The sequence below is a fragment of the Glycine soja genome, chromosome 2 (genome assembly GCF_004193775.1).
Source record: "Glycine soja cultivar W05 chromosome 2, ASM419377v2, whole genome shotgun sequence".
Classification (NCBI taxonomy): Eukaryota; Viridiplantae; Streptophyta; class Magnoliopsida; order Fabales; family Fabaceae; genus Glycine; species Glycine soja.
The window spans coordinates 49,102,056-49,113,332 of NC_041003.1; the positions used below are offsets into that span (position 1 = coordinate 49,102,056).

The 11,277-nt window shown below is 35.1% G+C and overlaps 2 protein-coding genes across 2 annotated transcripts; one reads left to right on the forward strand and one right to left on the reverse strand.

Moving 5' to 3' along the window:
* Nucleotides 1-453: 453 nt before the first annotated feature.
* Nucleotides 454-5,909, forward strand: LOC114402150. The gene is made up of 7 exons (XM_028364665.1): nucleotides 454-861; nucleotides 1,810-1,950; nucleotides 2,055-2,420; nucleotides 3,602-3,847; nucleotides 4,342-4,434; nucleotides 4,921-5,121; nucleotides 5,414-5,909. The coding sequence occupies exons 1-7, from the start codon at nucleotides 565-567 to the stop codon at nucleotides 5,627-5,629; spliced, it is 1,560 nt and encodes a 519-aa protein (XP_028220466.1). The 5' UTR covers nucleotides 454-564; the 3' UTR covers nucleotides 5,630-5,909.
* A 1,104-nt stretch (nucleotides 5,910-7,013) lies between these two features.
* On the reverse strand, nucleotides 7,014-9,656 carry LOC114402161 (taxadiene 5-alpha hydroxylase-like). The gene is made up of 4 exons (XM_028364671.1): nucleotides 8,998-9,656; nucleotides 8,268-8,709; nucleotides 7,755-7,942; nucleotides 7,014-7,471 (listed from the first exon to the last, which is right to left on the reverse strand). The coding sequence occupies exons 1-4, from the start codon at nucleotides 9,487-9,489 to the stop codon at nucleotides 7,169-7,171; spliced, it is 1,425 nt and encodes a 474-aa protein (XP_028220472.1). The 5' UTR covers nucleotides 9,490-9,656; the 3' UTR covers nucleotides 7,014-7,168.
* Nucleotides 9,657-11,277: the final 1,621 nt, after the last annotated feature.

Here is an 11,277-nt window from a genome sequence, read left to right on the forward strand (position 1 = left end):
TTACTATTTGGTTTTATTAATTTGCATTTCGTGATAACTAATTTGTTAATTTTTATTAAAAAACATCAAATTCACAATTTTTTTTTGTTTCCATTATTTCTTAATCCCTCATCAACCTTATATTTCTCTATTTCTCTTTGTCTTAGAGTATGCTTGAACAAAAGATGTCGATCCTGCTGCCACAAAACTTTAATCATCTTAATCACTATAGGATAGCAATAGTAAGTAAATTCCACTCCATATTTTATGAAGTTAAGAGAACACTCAGAATCAATAATATTGTCTTAGTTAATCTCAGTTAAGTTCCTAATGGTATGCGATTGAATCATAGCGTAAAAATTTAGTATCAGGACATTTTTTTTTCTAATATTATCACGTAAAATTATTTATATTTATTTATTCATTGTTACAAACTTCAATTTTAATAAAGATAAAGACGAAAAAATTCCAATAATTTGTATGCCAAACAAAATGGAGTGAGGAGCAAATGCGAAGTATCCAAAGTTGACTCTGGAAACATTCAAAAGAGTTTCTTCTCCTTTCTTCCATCGTGCCACGGCGAAGATGAAGATAGCGTGGCTTCTGCTGCTCCTCCTGGTATCAGTGTCCGTTCAAGTTTGGGCCCTGAAATCGCCGTTTCACCCGCGAGACGTACTTCCTCTGCTTCCCAAACAGTTGTCGTGGCCCATCCTCAATCGCCTCCACAGCGCGGTGGATCTCCTCCCCGTCTTCGTCGGCGCCGCCTCTTCTCCGGACGACAATCTCAAGTGGAAAGGTGCATGCTTCTACGAGAACAAAGCCTGGATGGTGTTTCACAACAAGAGCGGCACTCAATTTGGCGGTGGAACCCTTCACCTAAAGGTCGCTTCCTTCTCAAGTGTTGGAAATCTAGGTCACTTTTTTTTGTTGAAAAAAAAATCAAATTTTATGATAAGTCATTCTTGTTGTAATGAACTTTATTTTATAGTACTAATCGGTGAAGGACTAGATCAACATCGTTTGGTGAAATCTTTATACCGAGTGGTTAACGGAAACTGGTCATATTCATGACATATTTCGTAGTAGTTTTTTTTACTTTAAAAAAATTGCTTAGGGAGTAGGTGTGATTAAGACTTAAGAGTATTTTCTTAAATATTGGAATGCCATAGATTATGTTTTGTGATTGAGTTGTAATTTGGTGGATTTTGGTTGGACGTGTTGTCATTTAAAAGGTTCAGAAATCTGCCTTTGGCGGTCACCTAGCTTGTATTACATTATTATAGGAGATTAAGTTAAGTGGATTTAATGTCGCTCGGTATTTTGTATTAGTCATTGGAAAATGTTTGATGAACACCCAAGAACCTATTCATTACCTAGAGAGAGAGAGAAAAAACATAGGCATGATAGGGTTCATGATGTGATAGGAAGAGAGAAATAAAGACAAATGAGAGGTGTCGATGGGGTGTTTAAAATAAATGGTGGTTCATGTATCATTTCTCTTAGTCATTAGAGTAGTGAAACTCTTACACCCCATTTTTGGGTGTATGGGTGGAAGGAAGAGAGAAAGAGATTGAAAAACTAAAGAGAGAGAGAGAGAAACTGATGGATATGACAAATGATGCAATGGAAAATAAAAAGAGAAATAGGAAGAAAAATAGGATAGAAGTGAGATGGAAGAGAAGTTGGGTGTATGTTTAGTATTTTCCTAGTCATTATTAGTCTATGCAGTTCTATAATTGTATTTTTTTTCCTCCCTCTCTCTCTCTCTGTGCATGTATGGATTTGGGATTCAGCGGAAACTGATTGATTATTATCTATGTGCTTATCTAGGTTAGCAATGCTCACAGTTGGACATGCATGGATCTTTATATTTTTGCCACCCCTTATCGTGTAACATGGGATTATTATTTCCTGGCCCGGGAGCATACGCTTGAGATCAAAGAGTGGGAAGGGAAAGCTGAGTACGAGTATGTAAGTGACCATCTTTCTTCTGTACACTGTCACTAAGTAGAGAGGCTGTCAATACTTGAAACACACATTTTTGTTTTGGAGATCCTTACCCTCTTTGCAATCAGGTAAAAAACCATGGGTTATCAATTTTCCTCTTGCAAGCTGGGATGTTGGGGACCCTTCAAGCACTTTGGGAGGTCTTCCCTCTATTTACAAATACTGGATGGGGGGAGAACTCCAATATTAAGTTTTTGGAGAAACATATGGGAGCTTCTTTTGAAGTGCGCCCTCAGCCTTGGGTTACAAATGTCAGTGCTGATGACATTCATTCTGGAGATTTCCTTGCCGTTTCGAAAATTCGAGGTCGGTGGGGTGCTTTTGAGACTCTAGAGAAGTGGGTTAGTGGAGCTTATGCTGGCCACACTGCTGTTTGTCTAAGGGACTCCAGTGGGAAGCTTTGGGTTGGAGAGTCAGGACATGAAAATGAAAAGGTAAAATATTTAAGTTCCATTATATCTATTGGTTCTGTGCAAGATTTATTATATTTCATAGGACCGTTATCAGTATCATACAATTCACGATACGAAGACATACAATTCAATTCGAGCAGTTGGTGACTCAAATCCTTGAGTGAATCATTTTGGTGCTTGAATCACCCCACGAATAGCAGGAATCACATAGGAATTGTAGGTTGCACATGAATCATGTGATTTTGGTGCAAGCGGCCACACACCAAAGTGGTTTGGGTCATGCAGGACCCGGTTTTGAAGAACCCTAAAATTGATATTCCCACCCCCCTCCCCCTGAAAAATTAGTGAAAATGAGAGGGAATTGGCCAATTCTTTCCCTCTAATCAATCACAGGGCAGCTCATTGTCTCCTTTTTTCTACTCATTCTTCTTGTCTTCTACTCTTCTTTACCTCTTCCAACCTACCCTGCAAGCTTGGTGGTCCCCTCCTATTTAGGGTGGTCATACGAATTTGAGCAGCTACTGGTTTTTTGTCCTTATGGCTATTAAGATTTGGTGATTTTTTTTTTTTGGTTTTGAAGCTTATATGTCACTTTGTTAGCCATTTGACATCAAAATGCTAATACACACACACACATGTATGTTTTGACTTTTGATATGTTTATTTATGTTAAAATGCTCCTAGATTTATGTTTTATAATGAATTTGTGCTTTTATGTCCTATTTAGTTGTATATGTTATGTTTTATTATTAATCGTACAGTTCAATTTGCAATTTGGAAAATAGGCCTTTCGATTAATGATTTGAAAGTCAATTTAACTACCATGTTCATAGTAATTTCTTGATAATTTCGTTAATATTTTATATTTTCTTCCTTAAAAAAATTAGCATTTTTAGAATCCTATGCAATGCTAAGGTTTTGATATAGTTTATGAAGAATTGTTTTAAGTTCCTTAAGTTTACCATTTATCATCAGAATAGCAAGATTATGCTCTCAGTTTCAGTTTGAAATTGTGATAAAAAATTAGTGAATGGTATTTATCATGTTAACATACATAGATTTTCTTTTATGACAAATAATTCAACATGGTAGTTTGATTGTTTGAGAAATGATGGTAAATGTATAGTGGTTTGTCAACTCTGCAGCGGCATTTGGGGTCAAGTTGCTGGCATTTTATTTTCTTCCTCACCTTTTGTTTGCAGGGAGAAGATATAATTGCTGTGATACCATGGGAAGAGTGGTGGGACTTTGAACTGAATAATGATGATTCCAATCCCCATATTGCTCTGCTTCCATTGCACCCTGCTTTGCGTGCCAGGTTTAATGAGACTGCTGCATGGGAGTATGCACTGAGCATGGCAGGAAAACCATATGGTTACCATAACATGATCTTCAGTTGGATAGACACTTTAAATGAAAACTATCCACCCCCCTTGGATGCTAATGTGGTATTAATTTAATCAGTTGTTCTGCTTGAATTTCAATACATCTCTGTTAACATTAGATTCAACTATCTTGAGTTTTTGCACTTTTATGCCATGCTTGAGCATTTTTTACCTACAATTTTCTATAAATTGTATGAATTGTTTCAAACAGAGAATTAAATAAACCATGATTTTGATCTTGCAAAAATTCATTATGAGCTTTCTACGTAAGTTGTTTGAATAGTATAAAATTTTGCTTGAATTACAGTACCATAAGCTGGTATATGTAGACTTTGTCTGTCTGCTTCCCAGGAAGGGCACTGCTATAGAAGAAAATGTTCTTTCACAAAAAAAATAAAAGAAGTGATGAATAAGTTCACAGAATGTGGTATCTGTTATTGATTGTGTGTTGTCTCTATCTTCTGCCCTTTCCGTCTTTTTTATGTTTTAGCCACATGCTACATAGCTTAATGCTTTATGAACGAGTCTTTTTGAGCATTTACTTTGTTGCTCTGCAGGTTGCTTGCGTTATGACAATTTGGAGTCAACTTCAACCTGAATATGCAGCAAATATGTGGAATGAAGCCTTGAACAAACGACTTGGAACTAAAGTATGCGGCAATCTTGTTTCTTGCTCTAATACAGTTATACACACATACACACACACTTGAAAAAGGAGAAATAATTATTTCTGGATCAGAAAATGTATTATAATTAATGCTGCAATTTCTCAAATGTGGAAACTAGGAATTTAAATATTACACACAGCTACACGAATAATTCACATGTTACAAGTATATAGCAATGTCATCAATGTGGGACTACAACACTCCCCCTCAAGTCGGTGAATGGATGTCTACACACATATGTATATGATACTAAACATTTTGGGCTTATGATAGTAAATTGAATCAATGTCTTCAATTGTCTAGCATAAGTCATAAGATGCCTGTGATGTGATCTATATTGCATAGATTAGTAAGCTATCAGAAATTGCACAGATGGGGAGTCTCTTTCTTTTATAACTGCCTTATGATAATATAGAATTCCACATTAGTGAAAAAAGTGAACCATGTAGCCTTTTTGTGTTTCTACAGGGACTTGACCTTTCAGAAGTTTTAGTAGAAGTTGAAAAGCGTGGATCATCTTTTGATGAACTACTGACAATTCCCGAACAGGATGATTGGATCTACAGTGATGGAAAGTCGACTTCTTGCATTGCTTTTATACTTGAGATGTACAAGGAGGCAGGGCTGTTTGATCCGGTTGCTAGTTCTGTTCAAGTGACAGAGTTTACGGTGAGTTTCCAGGGATGTTTGGTCTTTTGGATTGCTTGCAATATTTTAGTGATTTTTGAATTTCATCCTACACAATTTATACGAATGATTGAGCATATATAATTTCTTATCATGGTTTTACAGATTTCTATAAAAATCCTCTTCCTCCCTCCCCTCCAACCAAACACTATATAAGTAAATTTGTAAGTTAATATAGGTTGTTGAGCAGGATTGATATCAGTTCACCATATATATTAATTTAGTGATTTTAGAAATCACAACATATGGACTTATTTTTGTGCAATAAATGCAGATAAAAGATGCTTACATCCTAAATTTTTTTGAGAACAATTCTACTCGCTTGCCAAAATGGTGCAATGATGGAGACACGGTGAAGCTTCCTTATTGTCAAATTAAAGGCAAGTATCGAATGGATTTACCTGGATACAACACCATGCAACCATATCCTCATATGAATGAAAGATGTCCATCTCTTCCTCCAAAGTACTCCAGACCCCAGAATTGCTAGCAGTCTTCAATTTTTTTCCTCCAATCGGAGGGCTGATTGCGTGTGACCAGATTTTTTGGTCTTCTAGATTTGGATTGCTTAGGAGATTCCAAATGAATTATTGTTTGTATCCATTTAATTTTAAAAAATTATTCAAACAATTAGATATTTTGCATATATTTATTCTTACAACTTATATTAGACATTCATGTAATTTGGATTATCTATGTAGCCAGACTCAACATACTGTAAATATAAGGAACTTGAATATATGTAGCTCATGCAAAATTAACTTGAATAAGTGTCATGTAAAATATTTTGTAAGTCTTGCATATTTTTTTCTCTAAAATGGGTTTGGCAACTTTGAAGTGAGAACTTCAAAATTCTACTGAAATTGTGAAAGTAGCAATTTCGTTGTTTACACCAATTCAGCACACTAGTGTAAAGCTTGTTACAGTGTTGCCTGCTTTACCCGTTTACAGAACATAAGACATCTGCAGATAGATTAACTAGCAGCGCAATACAAAAATATCATCGGTATAACCATGTGTAACTTGGAATTAAACACGGGTAGCTTTTTTATTTTTTTTAATATATATATAAAGACTAAAGAGAGAATGTTATACATTGGCCGTGTAAAAAAATTCACACTGTTATTTAATTACAATTTATTATATATGATAAGATTATTTATTTTTATTGTAATTACTTTAAAAGTTATATCAATCATGATTTGTAATTAAACGATAGTGTAAAATTATTTTACATTGATTATTTAATTCATAATTTATATAATCATTCAATCACGATTTATGATGGTAAATTTTTTTATTTTTAAAATAATTATTATAAAATAATTCAAATGATGATTTATGATTAAATAACAATATAAAATTATTTTATGCCGTCAATACATAAACATTAAATTATATATATTGCATGGCCATTTCAAGTACACCGTGTTGCACCCTCTTAAAAAATATTTTTGGCATTACATGGGATACACTCCAGGGTATTTGCTATAAGTTTAATTTTAGTAGAAAGACATCTAGTTCGAACATATGGCTTCAATGTAATTTTTTCTCCTACAAAGTAAAAACAATGAATCACTCAAATGATTAATCAAAGTATCAACTGTTGAATTGTTAATTTTTTTTTTTCCAAAAAAGTCGTTTTATCCCCACACACCACCCAAATACATTGGATTAACGTTACAAAAAAATAATCATGTCAATATGTAAATTTTTTATCCATAAATATTAGTTGTTAATTTTTTATTAATAGGGATTAAGAAGTTTGATTCCATCGTGTTTTCTAGGAAAGCTAATAGGTGTGTTTATCATGTTTTCTATGTAGTTTAAGTGCATGCTTGAATTTGTTTCATTTTAGAGAAAAGAGTACTTAATTTCCCCCCAAAAGTCTTCTCAGTATGATTGTAACTATAAGTTATTTTACAGTTTGAACACAAAATAAGCTAATATAGTCGTAAGCTGATCATAAAATTGACTTATTTTTGGTACATTGTATTGATTAGAAGATCAGCAGTTATTGAAATGACCATTAAGAAAGTTTCCTTGGCCAAATCTGAACAAGTAGCCCTTGAGTTGGTACTGGCATTGGATCCCTACTGAAGAAATTGTCTGAACATAGCTTCCAACTGAACCGTGTCACAAGGTAATGAATTGCAACAAGAGTTTCAAGCCTGGAAAACTCATACCCTGGACATATTCTTGCTCCCCCTCCAAATGGAATGAAGCAGTAGGGTGGGACAGATGCTTGGTTTTCAAATCTACTAGGATCAATCTTTGATGGCTCTGGGAAAATGTTTTCGTCCATGTGTGTCATTGCTGTGACCCAGAAAATCTAAAAACATGTAGAAATGTCTTAATCAGTAACATGATTGCATGGAAAGAAGTTCACCAACGATAAACACAGAGTTACCAAGTCATTGGTCTAAGTGGTACTAGGCTCAATTCCCTTAAGTAAGATCTCGAGCCTTGTGGATGAAAAAAACATAATTGGGAGTGGAGATCCCCTAAAGGAGGCCAACCAGGTTTTCCAACGGAGATTAGTCATCATCAAAGCTAATTGATACTCCACTCCAATGTCATGGGTACAAGAAAACACACACCAGAGTTTCACTTACCTGCCACCCTTTGGGTATGAAGTATCCATCATATTCAATATCTGTTGCTGCCTTTCTGAAGCCACCAAAAATAGGAGGAAACATCCTAATAGTTTCCATTGCTACTCTCCAGGTGTACTTCATCTTTGAAAGGTCTTCCCATGTCAGTGCCTCTCCTGAGAGCTTGCCTTTTGCTATCTCTTCCTGTTCTGTAACCACGTACCCAAATGAGTTTAATTTTTATGCGCTATCATGTTATAAAAGTCAACAAATTTACTACATGGTAATCTGTAGTTAGATGATGATGTAAGAACTTTTAGACTATCAATACATATGCTATTTACTCTAACCAAAGAGTTTAATTTTGCGTTGTCAGTGTAAAAAATCATGACACTTGACATGTATAATTCTTTTTCCTATTTTAAATAAAAAGTGTTAAATTAAGAGTGATGACTGCCAAAGGAGTAGGTACTATGGAAGTAACAAAAATTTGTTCTTCCTGCGCTTTCACACACACACTTTGTTGATGCATACCTTGAAGAACTGCTGCATAGATAGCAGGTTCGTTGGCTAAGAGTCGGATGATGAAAGTGATCAGAACAGCCGAAGTGTCATGTCCAGCAACCATGACAAGCTTAATGTTGTGAAAGATTTCCTTCTCGCTCATAACTTGTTTGCCATCTTCATCAACCATGCCTAACAAGAAACTGATCAAGTCTTGGCGTGCAGATGCCGCATTTTGCTTGAGTTCAATCTTCTTCTTTTGCACAATCTCCTTCAAAATGTTCTGGATTCTTGCACTTGCTCTAAGGCTGCGGTTGTAGCGTGTGAAGGGCACGTTAATTGGTACTGACCACATTCCTTGTATCATCTCTTGGAAGGAATCCAGGAATTGATCTCTTTGCTTTCCACGCTCAACACCAAACAGAAGAGAGCAAATTATGTTGAATGTGAGAGTCTTCATCAGGGGCAATACCTACAAGAAAAACAAAAATAAAATAGGAGTGCTCAAATCCAAACCGAAAACCAAACCAAACCATAATCTTTGTGGATTTGCTTGGATGATTTTTTTCTCAAACCGAAAACTTTCTGGCAGTGATAAATAAATCATCACAGAAAAACTATTCAGGGACTAAAATTTACTATTTTATCATGCAGGAACTAAAACTTAAAATGGAAAACAACTGCATGGACCAAGTGAATAGTTTAACCTTGTTTAATGTAACACATATTGGGTTGTAAGTTGTAACAGCATAGTACATACCTTGATCTGCTGTTTCCCCTGCCAATGCATCTCAAGGTGCTTCCTAACTTCTTCATCCATTTTTCCCACATATCTCTTCAAGGATTCTGGCTTCAAGAATGGGACAAGTGCACCTCTGACTCGGCTGTGATCTTCACCAGTCAATTCCAGCAAGTTCCGGTCACCTAGGATCATTTTGATGGACTGTGTTTGCTGGTTAGCAATCGCGTTACCGCCACCGGAGAATATAAACTTATTTGCAGCCTGTCCATGGATTAAAACTGTTGGTTTCCCAAAGAGGCTTAGCTTTGAAATGGGACCATACTTGTTGATTCTCTCTTGAACCCATTTTTCTGCGGTGTTGGCACGCATAGCTCGAAGAAGGCCAAGGCTTTGGCCAACAACAGGTATTCCAAGTGAACCTGGAGGGACCCTTTTGGATGGTTTTCTTTTTCTTCTAAGAAGAAGAAGGATTGGGATGATCAAGAGGAAACTCAACAAAAGAAGGCTCATGCTTCAAGTTTTTTCTTTTTTTCGGGTTCTGGAGATAGCAATGCTCTTATAAGAGTATTTATGTGAGGATTTTGTAAGAAGGCTTGTCCTTTTGCATTGATCTTCTAATTGGAGTGTCCAAATGAATCTCTTGATAGAGGTCGGCTATGTACATTACAAAAACTGCATTAAGAAGTATTATTTCCCAATGATGCCCTAGAAAAGGATCGCATAGATTTACAAATTATTAGTATCGAGATGTGACGTAAAGTGGAATCAAACAAAAACAACAGGGTTGGCTGTTTTGTCTTTGCTGATATTAGCTTATAAAATAGAGTTTACATAACTAATCTTTCAGTCTCCATGAATTATAATAGTTTTATTCGGAGGAAGCAAACAAAATACGGAGATGGGAATCTGCTACTGTAAAATTCCCTTGGGATGAATTCACAGCAGTCAGAGGAGCATCAAAACAGAGCAAATTTCTTTATGAAATATTCAAATGTGATTGGTGTTTTAATTTTCTCTCTTATTCATTAAAACTTTCCCAATCTTAGAAAATAATACAAAGTCTTCTTTTCCTAAGAAAATGATATTAGAGAATAATGAGATAACAAAATAATTAAATGAATAAATAAATATATTAAATGTATATCACTATAATTACTATCCACTTAAAACAAAGAAGTACCAACTAATCGCTGTCAAGACTAGTCTAGAATCATAAGAGAGGTAATCCTCATTGAATCTGAGCACAAACAAGTAACAACTATTCAAAAAGGCTTTGAGAGCATCTCCAGCAGTAGTTTTTAGGTGGGTTCTTAAAGTCTTAAATTGTTTTTAATTGAGTTCATCATTGGAAGAGGAGGAGGATGCAACATGTAAGAATCGTTCTTATTTAAGAATTAATAATTAACAATTAAAAGTCGTTGAGAAAACTTATAAGATCCGTTTTAAAGAAATATAAAATTGTGTGATAACGTCTGAGATCTATTTTAATCCATGTCGTTATTTGAAAATGCTCTTAAAATATGTTTATAAATAAAATTTAGTTTTGTACTCAAATCTCCAAATATATCATTCCTCAAAATGAAAACATACCAAAACCTATTGTCGTGATATACCACAAAGATATCATGTAAAAAAATTTTGAGGAATGGGTAGCACCTTTTACTTCTTAGAAATCTCAAAGTTGTGTGTGGGTGGAGAACAAAATAAAAGGAGCTCAAATGATTTTCTAAAATTTTAAAAGGACAGGTTAAAAAGAATAAAATCAAAGCAAAAATGAAAAAAAATGGAAAGGGGAAGAAAATAAGAGGGAATTGACTAAACTCGGGACGGAAGAAAGAAAGTGGGGAGAGCATGTTCCTCGAGAACTTTCAGACAGAATCATGGCTCTCATGCTTGCTGGTTTCAACATCAAGCCAAGAGACACTGCAAGCATCATGCTGGACCATTAATGATTACAGAAACCTCAGCAGTCATCAGAATCAGACAGTGCTAAAGCTACCCATCATCCAACCACTTGATTAATGCAATTACATTCTATTTACCGGATTTCATGTATATTGGATAAATCAGTTTTAGTACTTCAAGACAGAATAGGCCAACCCAGAAGTTTTCACTTAATGCTTTATTATCCTCTCTGCTGTTTTTACAGTTCTATTCTTAGATTGCTGATTTACATTCAATCATATCCCATTTCCCTGGTATCAGCGAACAATGATTTCAGATTTAAGGCATTTTGTTAATTAGACATTCGTGCATCCCAGTAATCATGGCTTTACTCGTTGCGTGGCTCTTGAATCA